At 40.0% G+C, this 18612-nt stretch overlaps 1 protein-coding gene across 1 annotated transcript in view; it reads left to right on the plus strand.

Annotated features, from left to right (window-relative positions):
• Window positions 1-18302: 18302 nt before the first annotated feature.
• Window positions 18303-18612, plus strand: part of CYP2R1 (cytochrome P450 family 2 subfamily R member 1) — a 20856-nt gene continuing 20546 nt past the window's right edge. Inside the window, exon 1 of the mRNA XM_077761061.1 lies at window positions 18303-18527. Coding sequence (XP_077617187.1) covers window positions 18303-18527 — 225 coding nt within the window. The remainder of the gene's footprint in view (window positions 18528-18612) is intronic.

Genomic DNA, 18612 nt, shown 5'->3' on the forward strand with positions numbered 1-18612 from the left:
GAAATAGCAGAGATGTGTCTGAAGGTTTGAGACCTGAAAGGGGCACCTGGGTGGCTCAGTCAGTTGAACATCCGACTTCGGCTCAGGTCATGATCTCACAGTCTGTGGGTTCAAGCCCCGCATCGGGCTCTGTGCTGACAGCTCAGAGCCTAGAGCCTGCTTTGGATTCTGTGTCTCCCTCTCCCTCTTCCCCTCCCTTCCTTGTGCTCTGTCTCTCACTGCTTCTCAAAAATAAATAAACATTAAAAGTTTTTTTTAAAATGGTTTAAGACCTGATTGTCTAAATGACAGTTTTGGGGTAGAAGTTGATAAAAAGTAGATTTTCAAAAACCCTCTATGCTGTATTTTCTTGTCCAAGGATCTACCATGCAGCTTGGTCAGAGTATCATGAGGTCCTGGGTCAGGTTACCTCTCCTTAGATGGGGTCAAATCCTGCCTATTTGTCCTCTAGGGAACCAATGGTCAGGAATCTTCTACTGCTTTTGCCTCTGCCCCAGAGGCCACCTAGTCCAGAACTGATACATCTCTAGTTCATGGTCAATAATCATTGCTGGATGCATGCGTGCATGGAATTAGAAACAAAATGGAATCATGACTAAAAGGAAGGAGAGTTATAGGAATAATAATGAGGAGTGTGGAAGTAAAAACTTGATTTTTGTCTTGGAGGAGAGATGAACATTTGGAAAAAAAATTTTTTTTAATTTTTATCTTTGAAAGCAAGAGCGAGAGTGGAGGAGGTGCAGAGAGAGAGGCACAGAGGATCCAAAGCGGTTCTGTGCTGAGAGCAGCAAGCCTGATGTGGGGCTTGAACTCACAAACCACAAGATCATAATCTGAGCCTAAGTTGGATGCTCAACCCACTGAACCACCTGGGAGCTGAGCTCCTCCCAGGGAGGAGCATTCCTATGTTTCTGGGGGAGGATCAAGAAAGGGAAGTGTGTGCTGTCCGAGAAAAGTGGAGTAATTAAAAATGAAAATCCCTGGAGCCCCTTTGAAATGAAAAATCCCATTGAAGAGATAAAACATTTGACTCCTAAGAATTCTGGTTCCCAGTTAGCTTCTTTTTTTTTTTTTTGGTCAGTTTTTGAACTTCTATACTATATTGCAAATATCTCTTTACCCATGTGTGTGTAACTGTGAACTCAGTGAGCAGAGGAAAATAGCTCTTAATCATTATTGTATCCCAGTGCTGAATACAAAATAAAGGCTTCATAATTAATGAATAAATTTATCTGCTGATTTTCTTTGTAAGTGACATGTGTACCCGGGAAAAGCGTGCTCGTTCAATAAACGGGTAAGACAGAACAATGAAAAAAGAAGGAACAATGCAGGTAGAGGAGTGTGTCAATGCCAAAAGAAAATTTACTAGTTTTACGATTTGAAGAGAAGGAGAAGGAACTGCTCCTTCATAGTCCTTACGTACATACTGGCATATTTTACAGAGCTATAATCAAAATATCTACATAACTGGATATTTTGTTTTTCAAAATACTATTTTGAACAACTCCTTACCCTATCTGATATTCTTCATAGTTATTTTTTTCCTGTTAACTGCAGAAGATTCCATCCAGTTAACGTACTATGACTTACCTCACTGTTTGTACTTTTCCTATTACTGGACATTTAGGTGGATGAATTTTTGCCATAATAGAGAATGCCACAATGAGCCTCACATCAAGGGATTGCCCTCCTCATGAATTAGCTCCTCCACGTAAATTACAATGAATGAAAATTATTGGGTCAAAGGGTGTGAACAGTTTTATGGTCCTTACTATATCCTATCAAGTTCCTGTTTTATATCCACTGTCAGAAAAATACGAGCACATCAATTTATTGCAAACTCTGGCACCCTTACTATTACATCTTCTTTGCCAAGTTAATAGATATAAAAATATATCTTGTTGTTTGAGTTTTGTTATGACCTGAATATTTTCCCACTTGCTCACTATCAGCATTTCATTCTGTTTATGTCATTTGCCATTAAGGGGGCATTTATGACCTTAAATTTTTATATTTTATACATACTAATCCATTTCTCTAACATTTAAAACAAATATTTTTCGTACTGTTTTTAAGTTCATTGTGATTAATTCCTTCTTGTACTGAACTTATGTACTGACCTTTCCCTTTATGAGTTCTTTCAGAAATTCATGTTCAGACACTATATCTAAATAAACATAAGAATTCTCCATTTTACTTTGTAAACTATATGACCATCAAGTTATTTAATAGATTTGTAATTTTTAAATATACATTTTGAATATAACTTGTTTCCCCAAACTGGTAATCAAGTGGCAATTTAGAGTCTATATGTGAGAGACTTAGGGAGCAATCTTATTCAAAGGGAGGACAGGCTCCTTGTCCTGAAGCTGCCTTGCAGCATTGCAGCAAGTATATTGTTTGTCTTTTAAATTATTATTCAAATATAATTAATGTAAAGTGTTATATTAGTTTCAGGTGTACAGTATGATTCAACAATTCTATAAATTTCTCAGTGCTCATCAAGCTAAATATACTCTTAATCCCTTTTATCTATTTCACCAGCCCCACCCCCTGCCTACCTCCCCTTCTAGTAACCACTAGTTTGTTCTCCATATTTATTTAAGAATCTGGTTTGTGGTTGTTGTTTTTTGTCTGTTTCTTTCTTTGTTCATTTGTTTTGTTTCTTAAATTCCACACAAGTGAAATCATGTGATATTTGTCTTTCTCAGACTGACATATTTCACTTAAAATTATACCCTCCAAATCTATCAATGTTGTTGGAAGTGGCAAAATTTCATGATTTTTATGGCTGAATAATAGTCCATTGTGTAAATATCTCATCTTCTTTATCCAATCATCTATCAGTGGACACTTGTGTTGCTTCCCTATCTTGGCTATTGTAAATAATGCTGCGGTAAACATCAAGATGCATGTATCTTTTCAAATTAGTGTTTTCATAGACTTTGGTTAAATACCCAGTAGAGTAATTACTGGAACATATGGTAGTTCTATTTTTAATTTTTTGAGGAACTTCCGTATAGTTTTCCACAATGTCTAAACCGTTTTGCATTCACAGCAACAGTGGGAAAGTTTCTTTTTCTCCTTGTTATTTCTTGCGTTTTTTATTTTAGCCATCCTGACAGGTATAAAGTGGTATCTCATTGTGGTTTTAATTTCCATTTCCATGATAATCAGTGAAGTTGAGCATCTTTTTCGTGTGTCTGCTGGCCATCTGGATGTCTTTGGAAAATTTTCTATTTAAGTCCTCTGCTCATTTTTAATTGGATTATTTGTGCTGTTAGTGTTGAATTGTAGAAGCTCTTTTTATATTTTTGATATTAGTACCTTACCAGATATATCATCTGTAAACATCTTTCTTTTGGGGTGCCTTTTTGTTTTGTTGATTTCTTTCGCTATACAAAAGCTTTTTATTTTGAGGTAGCCCCAATAGTTTAATTTTGCTTTTGTTTCCCTTGCAGAGAGTCCTATCTAGAAAAATGTTTCTGTGGCCAGTGTCAAAGAAATTACTACCGCAGAGCCTGGGTGGCTCAGTGAGTTAAGCATTCTATTCTTGGTTTTGACTCAGGTCATGACTTCACAGTTTGTGAGTTTGAGCCCTGCATTGGGCTCTGTGCTGACAGCATAGAGCCTTCTTGGCATTCTCTGTCTCTCTCTCTCTCTCTTTCTGACCTTCCCCAACTCATGTGTGCATGCTCTTTCTCCCTCTCTCTCTCTCAAAAACAAATATTTTTTTAAATAGAAAAATTGTTTATTATTTTTTTCCTTTGATTCACATTATTTAGCATATTGTGCAATAATGGTTTCAGAAGTAGAAGTCAGTGATTCATCCCCTACATATAACACCCAGTGCTCATCCCAACAAATGTTCTCCTTAATGCCCCTCGCCCATTGAGCCTATCCCCCCACCCACAATCCCTCCAGCAACCGTTAGTTCTCTATATTTAAGAGCCTCTTATATTTTGTCCCCTCCCTGATTTTATATTATTTTTGTTTCACTTCCCTTATATTCATCTGTTTTGTATCTTAAATTCCACATATGATTGAAGTCATATATTTGTCTTCCTCTGACTGACTAATTTAACTTAGCATAATACATTCTAGTTCCACCCATGTTGTTGTAAATAGCAAGATTTCATTCTTTTTGATTGCCAAGTAATACTCCATTGTATATGTATACCATTTCTTCTTTATCCATTCATCTGTCGATGGATATTTGGGTTCTGTCCATACTTTGGCTATTGTCAATAGCACTGCTGTAAACATCGGGATGCATGTGCCCCTTTGAAACATCACACTCACATCATTTGGAAAATACTTAGTAGTGCAATTCCTGGGTCATAAGGTAGTTCAATTGTCAATTTTTTGAGGAATCTCCATACCGTTTTCCAGAGTGGCTGCAATAATTTGCATTTCCACCAGCAGTGCAAAAGGGTTCCTCTTTCTCTGCATCTCATCAACATCTGTTGTTGCCTGAGTTGTTAATTTTAGCCATTCTGACAGATGTGAGGTGGTATCTCATTGTGGTTTTTGACTTGTATTTTCCTGATGATGAATGATGTTGAGCATTTTTTCATGTGTCTATTAGCCATCTGGATGTCTTCTTTGGAAAAGTGTCTATTCATGTCTTTTGCTGTTTTCTTTCACTGGATTATTTGTTTTTGGGTACTGAGTTTGATAAGTTCTTTATAGATTTTGAGTACTAACCCCCCTTATCTGATATGTTATTTGCAAATATCTTCTCCCATTCTGTAGGTTGCCTTTTAGTTTTTCTGATTGCTTCCTTCACTGTGCAGAAGCTTTTTATCTTGATGAGGTCCCAATAGTTCATTTATGCTTTTATTTCCCTTGCCTCCAGAGACATGTCATTTCCTTGATTTCTCTTTTTGCTCCTTCATTATTGTTGTATAGAAATGCAACCGATTTCTGTGCATTGATTTTATATCCTGCAACTTTGCTGAATTCATGGATCAGTTCTAGCAGTTTTTTGGTAGAATCTTTTGGGGTTTCCATATAGAGTATCATGTCATCTGCCGAGAGTAAAAGTTTGACTTTCACTCCTTGCCACTTTGGATGCCTTTTATTTTTTTGTGTTTTTTGATTGCTGAGGCTAGGACTTCCAATACAATGTTGAATAACAGCAGCTAGAGTGGACATCCCTGTCATGTTCCTGACCTTAAGGGGAAAGCTCTCAATTTTTCCCCATTGAGGATGCTATTAGCGGTGGGTCTTTTATAGATAGCTTTTATGATCTTGAGGTATGATCCTTCTATCCCTACTTTCTTGAGGATTCTTATCAAGAAAGGATGCTGTATTTTGTCAAATGCTTTCTCTGCATCTATTGAGAGGATCATGTAGTTCTTGTCCTTTCTTTTATTAATGTGGTGTATCACATTGATTGATTTACAGATAATGAACCAGCCCTGCATCCCAGCTATTAATCCTACTTGATTGTGGTGAATAATAATTCTTTTAGTGTATTATTGGATCTGGTTGGCTAGTATAATGTTGAGAATTTTTGCATCCCTGTTCATCAGGGAAATTGGTCTATTGTTCTCCTTTTTAGAGAGGTCTTTGTCTGGTTTTGGAATCAAGGTAATGCTGATCTCATAGAATGAGTTTGGAAGTGTCCCCTCCATTTCTGTTTTTTGGAAGAGCTTCAAAAGAAAAGGTTTGAACTCTTCTTTAAATGTTTGATAGAATTCCCCTGGAAAGCCATCTCGCCCTGGACCTAGTTTTGGGGGAGATTTTTGATTACTGTTTCAATTTCTTTACTGGTCATGAGTCTGCTCAAATTTTCTATTTCTTCCTGTTTCAGTTTTGATAGTTTATATGTTTCTAGGAATTTGTCCATTTCTTGCAGATTGCCCAATTTATTGGCATATAATTGCTCATTGCTCATAATATTCTCTTATTATCATTTGTATTTCTGCAATGTTGATTGTGATCTCTCCTCTTGCATTCTTGATTTTATTTATTTAGGTTTTTTCCTTTTTCTTTTTGATCAAACTGGCTAGGGGTTTGTCAATTTTGTTAATTCATTCATTTAAAAAAAGAAATGACTACTTATGTGTTCTAGGAATTTTATGGTTTCAGGTTTCACATTTAGGTCTTTAACCCATTTTTAGTTTATTTTTGTGTATGGTGAAAGAAAGTGGTCCCATTTCATTCTTTTGCACGTAGCTGTCTAGTTTTCCCAGTACCATTTGTTAAAGAGATTGTCTTTTTCCCACTGCGTATTCCTGTCTCCTTTGTCATAGATTAATTGACCATAAAAGTATGAGTTTATCTCTGGGCTCTCTATTCTGTTCTGTTGATCCATGTTTCTGTTTTTTAAGTGTATTTATTAACTGAGAGAGAGAGAGAGAGAGAGAGCATGTGTGCATGTACGCGCGTGTGCATGCACAAGAGTTGAGGAGGAGCAGAGAGAGAGGGAGACAGAGAAACCCAAGCAGGCTCAGTGCTCTCAGCATAGAGCCCAATGTGGAGCTCTAGCTCACAAACTGATGAGATCATGACCTGAGCTGAAATCAAGAGTCAGACGCTCAGGTGACCCCATGTGTCTATTTTTGTTCCAGTCCCATACTGTTTTAATTACTACAACTTTGTGGTATATCTTGAAACCTGGGGTTGTGTTACCTCCAGCTTTGTTTTTCTTTTTCAAGATTGCTCTGCTATTTGGGGTCTTTTGGGCTCTACAAAAATTTCAGAATTATTTGTTCTAGATCTGTGGAAAATATTGTTGATATTTTGATGGGGTTACACTAAATCTTTAGATTTCTTTGGGTAGTATGGACATTTTGACAATATTGGTTCTCCCAATCCATGAGAATGGAATATCTTTCCATTTGCTTTTCTCATCTTCAATTTCTGTCATCAGATGTTTTATAGTTTTCAGAGTACAGTCCTTTCATCTCCTTGGCTACGTTAATTCCTAGATATTTTATTCTTATTGGTGCAATTGTAAATGGGCTGATAGCCTCATGGGGTTTCCCCTGTATGTAACTATTTTCTTTTCTCTTGTTGCTTTTAAAATCCTCTCTCTGTCACTATGTTTTGCCATTTCAGTTATTATGTCCCTTGGTGTGAACCTCCTTGCGTTGATTTTGTTGAGTGCTCTCTGTGCCTCCTGGACCTGGATATCTGTTTCCTTCCCCATATTAGGGGAGTTTTCAGCATTATTCCTTCGGAAAATTTTCTGCCTCTTTTTCTCTCTCTTCTTCTGGGATCCCAATAATGTGAATGTTATTATAGTTAATGATGTCACTGAGTTCCCTTAACCCATTCTCTTTTTTTTATTATTCTTTTTTTCTTTTTCTGTACACTGTGGTTACTTTCCATTACTCTATCCACTGATTTGTTCTTCCACTTCCTCTAATCTACTGTTGATTCCCTCTACCATTTTTTTTTTAACTTCAGTTATTGATTTCTTCATCTTGGACTGGTTCCTTTTTATAATTTCTATCTCTTTGTTGAATGTCTCACTGAGATCTTCCACTCTTTGCTCAAGTCCAGTGAGCATCTTTATAACCATTACTTTGAATTCTTTATCAAGCGTATTGCTTATCTCCATTTCATTTAGCTATTTTCTGTGGTTTGGTTCTGTTCTTTCATTTGGGATGTATTTTTCTGTCTCCTCATTTTGTCTAGCTCACTGTGTTTGTTTCTGTATATTAGAAAAGCCAATTACAACTCCTGATTGTGAACAAGAGAGCCTTAAGAAGGAGAGGTCCTGTAGTGTAATGCCCCCTGCTCACCAAAAGCAGGTACTTCAGGGATGTCTCCTATGTGTGTTGCATATGCCCTTCTGTTGTGTCTGAGCCTCATTTGCCTTCAGTCCAGGTAGCTGCAATGGCCCAGTTTGCCTGTGGTGGGCAAGATTTTGTCCCTGAGTTGTTAATGGGTTACTTTGGAACCATCGTGGGCTTGTAGTTGGGTGGTGTCCACATGCCTGCAGACCACATGCCTGCCCTCATCCCATGCCAGGGCTGCAGTTGCACCAAAATTCAAGGCATTCTTCCCTCAATGTCCCCTGAGAGGGCTTTTTTGATGAGTAGGGCCTGCAAACAAACCAGATGCCTGTCTTCAGTCTGTCTGCTGGGGCTGTAGTGGCATCAACCTGGAAGGTGCTCTCCCTGCTTTGTCCCCTGAGGTTTTTGTTAGTGGATGGGGCCAGCAGTCCAGCTAGATGTCTTCTGGGGCCACAGGTGCACTGATCAGTAGGGCATCTCTCTTTGCACTGCCAGTTATGAGGGTTGGCTGCTGCTGGGACTGCAAGCATACTGCTGTGTATGTGATTATCTTCCCCTCTCCCCAGGCATCACTTTGGAGTAGCATCAGTCCTTAACGGGGCAGCTTGCAGAGTAAGATGTGGCAGAAGCCTCTTTGGAGGGAGGGTTGCTGGCCTGGTGGCAGGTCTGCTCCTTTCCCTTGTCCATGCTTACTATGTCCCTCCTGTTTATGGCTAGTCTTACTTGAGTTTGGTTCCGAACCATGTCTTTGTCCTCCCTACCATTTTTAGTGTGTCCTGTTCTCTATAATTAACTATGGAAAATATGTTCTGCTGATCTTCAGGTCATTTTCTGGATTCACTGCACTGATGTGGCTGTTATCTAGATGCATCCATCCATGGAGCAAGATGAGCTTAGGATCCTCTTACTCTGCTATCTTCCTACAAGTTTGCAAACACATTGTTTTCACTGACTTCGTGTATTAGGTAGCTTTATGTAGGTAGTGACCATGATGGAGATTGTAAATAGACAAAGGCTAAAGCCCTTCTGACCAGGACCCCATTATGATCTTTGTGGACCCTAGACACTTTTGTCTTCATGAACTCCTCCCTCCCTTAAAACAAAAAGTATATATATTAAACATTGCATTTTATAACTGCCCATGTGTAAACTCACTGAGTTTACAACTATATATTTATTTTTACTATATCATTTTCTTATTTAAATTGTTTTAATTAAAATATTTTTGTGGTTCCCTATTTGTCCCTGTTGTGTCTAATGGATGAGTCAACCTGTTCCCAAAGCCACCCCCTTGGCATTAATTAACTTTATCTATCCATCTTCTTAAATATTTTTGATCTACTTAATAGCTTTTTATTTAGGTCCTCAGATATACATTTCCATCTGATATCAGAACCACATTATTTTAACAATTATTGTTTTTTAATATGTTTTAATAGTTTTTAGAGCTGATCTATACCCCAGGATAATTCTTTTAGGTCTCTTAGTTCACTTATTTTCCAAGTGAACTTTAGATCCCTTGTATTTATTATAATAGAAAAATCCTCTTGAAGTTGCATCATATTTGTAAGTTATCTCAAAGAGATAGGACATCTTTATAAAGACACACAATTTGATGTTGCATTTCAGAACCAAGATACCATAACCATACTACAGAGAGGGTTCGTGAGCAATGGTGACAGAGGCAGAAAATAGGGGGAAGAAGAACCTGCAGTTTGTTGGGGTGAGCTCTGAACTAGGGGTGCTCAGTGAGGCTGGGACAGGAGCTCCCATGAGTCAACAGAGTCCCAGAGGTAGGTGGTAAACCAGCACTCTAGGACAAGTGCCAGTTTATTCAGATTAGGAGAATGGAATGCCCTTGGGCAGAGACTGGAGACTATCCTTCAGACAAACCTGCCTTCTCCTAATTTGATATTCTATCTCAAGGGAACCAAATATCCAAAACAGTCTTGAGAAAGAAGAACAACTGGAGGACTCATGTTTTCTGATTTCAAAACTTACCACAAAGCTACAGTAATATTATAATAATAATAGCAACAACAACAATGTGTACCATGGCTGTAAAGACCATGGACCATATGGACCAATGGAATAGAATAGAGAGCCCAGAAACAAGCCCTCACATATATGGTCCAATGACTTTTGACAAGGGTCCAAAGGCCATTTGATGGAAAAAGGACAGTCTTTTCAACAAATGGTGCTGGGAAAACTGAAGATTCACAAAAAAAGAATGAAGTTAGACCCTTACCTGACAGTATATACCAAAAATTAACTCAAAATGGATTAAAGGTCTAAATGTAACATCTAAAACAATATAACTCTTAGAAGAAACATAGGATAAAATCTTCATGACATTGCATTTGGCAATTATTACTTAGATATGAAGCCAAAAGCACAGGTAATAAATGTGTAGAATTATTAGGTAAGATAAGCCCACTTACTGCTTTTGATGCAAATTGTCAAACTGTTTCCCCCCAAAATTATATCAATTAGATACACATAGAGTGCTATTATTGTATATTTTTTAAAAATATCTTGCTCATTTAAAAAATATTTTTAAAATTTACTTAATACATTTTAATCATTGAATAGGCAAAACAGTACTTCAGAGTTGTTTTGGTGAACAGTTTGCTAAGAAAAAATTAAAATAGGGGCGCCTGGGTGGCTTAGTCGGTTAAGCGTCCGACTTTCGCTTAGGTCATGATCTCGTGGATCGTGGGTTCGAGCCCCGCGTCGGGCTCTGTGCTGACTGCCAGCTCAGAGCCTGGAGCCTGTTTCAGAGTCTGTGACTCCCTCTCTCTCTGACCTTCCCCTGCTCACGCTGTCTCTCTCTCTCTCTCTCTCTCTCCTAGAAATAAACATTTAAAAAAAAGAAAAGAAAAAATTAAAATATACCGAGACATTGAAAGAATTATATGTAGTATATACCCATGTACCCAATACCTTGACTTTATGATGAAAATTTTGCTGTATTTTCTTTAACACATATGTAAGTATCCATCCCTCTGTCTCTTGATGAATACACATTATTTTTAATGTTTCTCAGAATATTCGTCAATACACTTTGCCTGTCAACATTTTAGTATGCATGTCATTACAAAGAGTTTAATATTTATTAGTCTTTTTTTAGGTAAAACTTAAATACAGTGAAATATATAAATCTTAAGTGCACCATCTGATGAGTTTTGACAACTGCATACACCTATGAAACACAAACTTCTATCAAGATACAGGACATCACCATTATGCCAGAATGTTGCTTCATGCCTCTTTCCATCAAACCTGCTCCTAATACCTGCCCACATCCCAGAGACAACCAGTGTCTTCATTTTTTTAAATCATACTTGCACCAATTCCAGAACTTCATATCAATGGAATCATGCTGCGTGTACTCTTTGGGATAAGAATTCTTTCACTCAGCATGTGTTTGAGATTCTTCCTGATTGTTTCAAGTACCAGCAGATTTTCTTCACCCTTTCATTGCTGAGCTGTGTTCCAGGCATGCATATACCACAGGTGTTTATTGATTCTCCTGTTGATAGACACCTGGGCTGTGTCTAGTTGACTTTTTTGAATAGAGCTGCTACGAATTTCAGAGATGTTTTATTTTGCTTTTATTATAAATAATAAGGATATACACGTTCATTCTTTAACACTTGTAATTCCTTTTTTATGAATTATATATTTATGCATGCCCTTTTTAAATAATTTCTTGTAATTTCAAACTTTTTAAATACATTTTAACAATTTTTTAAGTAGCAAAAGTATTATCTCTGTAACTATCTTACTTGTATTTTGGTATTAAACTACTTTTATGATTTTTATTTTGGCAGTCGTGGCCAATCCTAAAAGTTACTTACAAAGGGAGGTTCTATTTTATAATATATTCTAAAATAATCTGATGGGGTTAACTATATATATTTAATTTTTTTAATGTTTATTTTTGAGGGAGAGACAGACAGACAGAGCACGAGCAGGGTAGGGGCAGATAGAGAGTCACAGAATCTGAAGCAGGTTCCAGGCTCTGAACTGTCAGCACAGAGCCCTATACAGGGTTCGAACCCACAATGAGATCATAATCTGAGCCAAAGTCAGATCCTTAACCAAATGAGCCACCCAGGCACCCCAACTACATATATTTTAAACAAATTTTGTACTCTTTGGAAATTTAATACCATTACCACTGAAACACACACACACACAACCTGACAAAGACAAAATAATTGGTTTAACTTTGATTTTAAATTCATGTGTAAATTCTAAGCAATCACCAGATTCATAGCTGAGAGCTTATTAAAAAGTTCTGAAATTGAGTAAAATATCAAGCAGGCAAAATACATTTTTGCAAAGTTTTATTTCCCTTAAGATAATAGTTACTGAAAAATTATATTTCAGAGCTTAGTTTAAAATACTGCTTTTGGATCAACCTATATGTGAGCAAGACAGTATTTTTCTAAGCCTGGTCCTTCCTCTTATCTTGGCAGGATTTGAAGATCTCTAATTAACTGGAGTGTTCCAGACTGTACAGAGATTATAGTTTTGGAAGGGTAGAGCCAAAAACCTTCTATCAAAGGGTCTATTCAGAAAGAAAGCAGAAAGAAAATGACATGTTTGCTAGTCTGCTGTATATTAAGATATTATCAGAGAGAACTGAGATACTTGCCCTTGGGGAGCCATCAAATCCAGGATACAGGTAGCAGGGTACCCACGTGGGAATGCTTAGGAATCCAGAGTGTATTAGGGCAAAACCCAGTTTTCCTTGTGTATCTCCTTTACTCTCATACTACACTACACACTTCTGACACCAGATATGTGAGTTCCTCCCCCCCTCCCCCCCGCTACCACCGCAAAACTGTTGTCTGCAACACCAGCTGGGCATCCTGCAATTTAACTCAATTCTGACATGTTACCTGAAGATCCTACATCATCTACATCATCTGAGTCTCGGATACCACTTTGGGAAGAGGGTCTTTAACAGATGGTCATAAAGGGTTCATGCACTCTAGACTTCTAATCTATTTGAATACAAGAAAGAATAGAAGATGTCAAGATTAGAGGACAGTCCAGTACGGAGCTGGAGGAGAGACAGTGACAGGGGTGGCCAGGTGAGCATCCCTAGGACATGGCAGAAATGACTCTTGGGAGAAATGTGATCTCTCTATGGCCATGTTCAACCTTTGGGAAAATTGTGATGGGAAGAAGTTTCTCATTTCTGTTCCTATATCCCACCCCAAATCATCATTTGAGCACTCTACTTCCCATGGTCAGGACTAGGGTGAGACAACAGAGGCATTTACTTTGGGAGCAAAATTTAAGGGAGCACTAAAAAGCTCAGTAGTCAAGAAAACATTTTAATGTAACACTTCAAAATCTAAATTAGTGCAAAAATCCATGATGAACAAGATATCAAAATTTGGGGGCACCTGCTGGCTCAGTCGGTAGAGCATGCAACTCTTGATCTCAGGGTCATAGTTTGAGCCCAGCATTGGGCATAGAGCTTACATTTAAAAAAAAAAGAAAGAAAGAAAAAGATATCAGGGGTGCCTGGGTGGCTCAGTTGGGTAAGTGTCTGACTCTTGATCTTGGCTTAGTTCATGATCTCACAGTTTGTGGGATTGACCCCACATAGGGTTCTGCACTGATGTTGTGGAGTCTGTTTGGGAATTCTCTCTCTCTGTTTCTCTGCCCCTACCCCCCCCCAAAATGGGTAAATAAACTTTTAAAAAAATATATCAAAATTTTAAAAGTCACGATCCGTATTATTTTTCTTCTTTTGCCTCAGGTTCCAATATGGCTCACCTCTGCACTTCCTGTGATTCTCATTTCCTCTCATTCCGATGAAAACACAGGTGTGAGTGCACATAATTGGATGTGCAAGAGAAAAACATTTGTTTCTGATTGCAACACTGTTCACTGGGGGAGCAGTGTCAGGTGAGCACCCAGGACTCAGGTCAGAGTTGCAGCCATCCAAGAACTAGCAGGGAGCCACTCATCTGACCCTGCCCCCTGAGAATGGCTGTTCCCAAAGGGACTGTTCCCAAAGGCCAAGAAAGAGGCTCTTGTACCAGCACAGCAGTACTGTCCTCTCTGGAGACCATTGCTGTTCTGTACACAGAAATGTTGGAGCCATATACAGGGTTTTCACATTTCCCCAGGTATCCTTTCCTCTCTGCAGATGGAAGACAGGATCCCTCCCACGAAGCAGTAAAATCCTTTACTTCCTGTCCCACCAAACATCCCTGTCATAATAAAATCCTCAGACAAACTTTATTGATCATTTTCTATCATTCCAGGAGCAAATGTGGGGAGAAGGAACAAAGTGAGCTATTTTTCTTAGCTGAGCAGTGAGGTAACATGATAAATAGTGACAAGAAAGGATCTGTGTTCTGAGGGACGTTTAATGGGTTTGTGAGGACCACCCCCTCTACCGCCACTATCCCCCAAGGGCGTGGTGTAGGTGAAGGAGGAGGCAGCTCATTAGTGCTGTTAGTCTGTCAGACTGCTGTCAGTATTGCAGTTCTCCTCTGTGAATATGGCAGGGGGAGAATGACAAAGAAGGGACGCTTCTTACTTTAAGTGAACGGGAAGGTACTTTTGAAATGAAGATTAATACTTTATTTTAAAAAATGATGGAAAGGGACCATTCTTTAACTGAATACCAATACTGCCTAACAGTTGTGGCCAGCCCAGCCCCTGCAAACCTGATGATGTTGAGAAAGCAGGCAGGGCTGACGTCCAATGATCCTGAAGGTGATAGTCCACTGCTCCTGGTGCCTTGGCATCCCCGTACCCCACCTGCAGTCCCAACATCCATCTTTAGTCATCTTCATTGGCCTTTGCTGAAACATTGAGGAGTAAGTTTAGCAAATGATCTTTTTATTTTTCCATTTTACTAGAACATTTTTTTATGTTTATTTTTGAGAGAGAGAGAGAGAGAGTGTGTGTGTGTGTGTGTGAGAGAGAGAGAGAGCGGGGGGAAGGGCGGGGGAGCACAGAATCCAAAGCAGGCTGTAGGCTCTGAGCTGTCAGTTCAGATCCTGATATGGGGCTCAAACCCACAAACTGAGATCATGACCTGAGCCAAAGTTGGACGCTTAACCTACTGAGCCACCCAGGCACCCCAGAAGATTCTTGATTAATAAGAATTTTAAGGAATCAAGGGGCACCTAGATGGCTCGGTTGGTTGAGTGTCTGATTCTTGATATTGGCTCAGGCCATGATCTCGTGGTCCTGAGATCAAGCCCCTTGTCATGCTCCAGGCTGACAGCAGAGAGCCTGCTTGGGATTTTCTCTCTCCCTCTCTCTCTCTGCCCTTCCCCTGCTCTTTCTCAAAACAAACAAACAAACAAACATTAAAAAATAATTTTAAGGAATCTTGAAAGAGAATAATATACCAGACATTTGTAATCAGCATTCAGTAGATATTCTGTGGCCGAAGATCCTATGAAGTACCCTGTTTTAATAGGTTTTAATACTCTATACCTGGAGATCCTGTGCAGTGTATCTTCTGAATCTGGGGATATCCATCCACATACCAAATGGTGAGTTCAAAACAGTTAAACAGCCAAACTCTAAGGTTACCTAACTGGCTGGCTTCATCATCAGTGTATTTGGATTAGAATATGGAAATGAGAATCTGAAAATATTCTCAGAGGATAGACCTTGCTTAATATATGGGGATCTGTGCTCTAGATATTCTCTGGAATATTTTTCCCCAGATTTCCCTTAGGTTTGCCTCCTGTGGTAAGCAGAACAATGATCCCTCCATCCCATATGTCCACCTCTTAGTGCCTACAAACCTGCGAATATGTTAGATTTCATGGCAAGGGGAAATAAGGTTGCAGGTGGAATTAAGGTTGCTAAACAGGTGATTCTGTGATGGAGAGATTACCTGGATTATCCATATACGCCCAATGTAATCAACAAGGGTCTTTATGATTAGAAGAGGAAAGCAGAAAAGATAGATCCAATGTAAGAAAAACAGTCTGATGTTGCTGGCTTTGAAGATGGAGGAATGGGGACACAAGTCAAGGAATGTGATCAGCTGGAAAAGGCAAAAACAAAACAAAACAAAACAAAAACACCCTGATTCTCTCTTAGAGCCTCTAGAAGGAATGCAGCCATACTAACACCTAGCATGTAGATTAGGAAGACCCATTTTGGACTTCTGAGCTCAAAAACTGTATGATAACACGTTTGTGTGTGAGTGTGTGTGTGTGTGTGTGTGTGTTTTAAGCCACTGTTTGTGGTAGTTTGTTACAGCAGCAATAGGAAACTAATATATCTTCTCATTTGATCTAAGCTCAAATATCTTCTTAAAGAGACATTTTTTTTTAAATTTTTACTTATTTTTGAGAGAGAGAGAGAGCGAGAGCACATGAGCAGGGAAAGGAGCAGAGAGAGAGGGAGACACAGAATCTGAAGCAGGTTCCAGGCTCTGAGCTGTCAGCACAGAGCCCAGTGCAGGGCTCTAACTCACGAACCCTGAGATCATGACCTGAGCTAAAGTCAGACACTTAACCATCTGAGCCACCCAGGTTCCCCTTAAAGAGACATTTCTTTTTTTCCTTTCTTTCTTAAATAGTTTATTGTCAAGTTGGTTTCCATATAACACCCAGTGCTCATCCCAACAAGTGCCCTCCTCCATGCCTATCACCCCCCTTTCCTTCTCCCCCCCCCCCATCAGCCCTCAGTTTGTTCTCAGCATTCAAGAGTCTCTCATGGTTTGCCTCCCTCTCTCTCCCCAACTATTTTTCCCCTTCTCCTCCCCCACGGTCCTCCGTTAAGTCCCTCCTAATCCACCTATACGTGAAAACATATGGTATCTGTCCTTCCCTGCCTGACTTATTTCACTCAGCATAACACCCTCAAGTTCCATCCACATTGCTACAAATGGCCAGATTTCATTCTTTCTCTTTGCCATGTAGTATTCCATTGTATAGATAAACCTCATCTTTAAAGAGACATTTCTTTTTATTAATTTTTTTAATGTTTTATTTATTTCTGAGAGAGAGAGAGAGAGTGAGCGAGCATGTGCAGGGGAGGGTCAGAGAGAGAGGGAGACACAGAATCTGAAACAGGCGCCAGGCTCTGAGCTAGCGGTCAGCACAGAGTCCGACGTGGGGCTCGAACCCACAAACCATGAGATCATGACCTGAGCCAAAGTCGGACGATCAACAGACTGAGCCATCCAGGAACCCCTAAAGAGACATTTCTTAACATCTCACACCTGCTAAGGTATCTGACCACACATGTTAATTTTTATTTGATTATAATTATCTAAAGATGGTTTTTTAATGTTTATTTTTGAGAAGGAGAAAGAGAGAGGGGGAGAGACAGACACCAGCAGGGGAGGGGCAGGGAGAGGAGACACAGAATCCAAAGCAGGCTCCAGGCTCTGAGCTGTCAGCCCAGAGCCCAATGCAGGGCTCCAATTCAAGACTGTGAGATCATCATGACCTGAGCCGAAGTGGGACCCTTAACCAACTGAGCCATCCAGGCACTCCTGATTATAATTATCTAAAATTATTTTTGTTTATTCCTTTTCCTTTTCACAAGAATGTAAATTCTAGGAGGGTAGGGACTTTGTTGGTCTTTTGACCTGTGTATCTCCTTTGCTTAGGATACCACTACATGATAGGCATCCTTTGTTGTATGAATGAGCCTTAAGCTAAGGACATAACACTCCTGCCACTGCTGAATCACAACTAGAGGGTAGCTGTTAGAAGAGTCCCATGCCTGGGTAGGTCCTATGTTGCAAGGAACTGTGCAATAGAAAACAGGAGTAGAAACAAATACCAAATGGGAATTAACAAATAAGCAATCAGTTGCTTAATTTTAGCTAATTTAGAAAGCTTGAAGAGTAAGTACTGTCCGTGGGCAACTGCAGCCTAATGAGTCCTCTGTGATTGCCAAGAAGTAACCAGTTTGGGAAGACCAGAAAGGTGTGAAAAGATATATGATTAACTCAAGTTACCTATATATTGTGTAATCACAGTTCTTAGGAGATCACACACAAAAATGCCTCATAACGACCAAGGGACAATGAGTAAAACAGGACAGATTATTTTCTTTTTATGTTGACGAGTCAGTTCTCAAGTGGAAATTCTTAAGATTATCAGGTTTAGCCCAAGCTTGAGTTCTGATAATCTTAGAAGTTTTTTCACTCTTAAATAGCTTATTAACAGAGTTCCTTATTTAATAGTTTCTAAAAAGACACCCTCAGAAAGGGCTGTCAGCAGCCCAGCGGGTAAGGCTTACCCCTTCCCCCTGCCCCGGTGTCAACACCTTGGAAAAGGCCTTCAGAATCTAGCACGCCTAAGAGCCACGCCCAGATCCAAAGGCTCTCACCCGCCTCTGCACTGTAGACTCAGCGGGACACAGCCCGGAGTAAATTTCAGAGCTGCCAGAGGACTCTACGCTCAGCCAGCCAATGGCCAGAGAACGGGGGCGGGACCTCGGGGTGTCCGGCCAATAGGAATGCGGCGGGGCAGAAGGGCGACCCCGCTCCATGGCGGTGGGGGTTCGTAGCCCCAGCCCCAGCCCCGGGCGATGTGGGACCCTCCGGGTGCTGAGGCGTGCTTGGCGGCGCTCGGAGCCTTGCTCTTATTGCTGCTCTTCGCGTTTGGGATCCGCCAGCTGCTGAAGCAGAGGCGGCCCAATGGCTTCCCTCCCGGGCCGTCGGGGCTGCCATTTATAGGCAACATCTACTCATTGGCCTCCTCGGGCGAGCTGCCCCACGTCTACATGAGAAAGCAGAGCCAGGTGTACGGCGAGGTACAGCCCGACGGGCTACGGGCAGGGAGGGCCCGGGCCTTTCTCTGGGGCGGACTGGACGGCGGCTCCTGGGCCCTAGCTGTCG

This window comes from Crocuta crocuta, unplaced genomic scaffold (genome assembly GCF_008692635.1).
Source record: "Crocuta crocuta isolate KB4526 unplaced genomic scaffold, BGI_CrCroc_1.0 scaffold233, whole genome shotgun sequence".
NCBI classification, from domain to species: domain Eukaryota; kingdom Metazoa; phylum Chordata; class Mammalia; order Carnivora; family Hyaenidae; genus Crocuta; species Crocuta crocuta.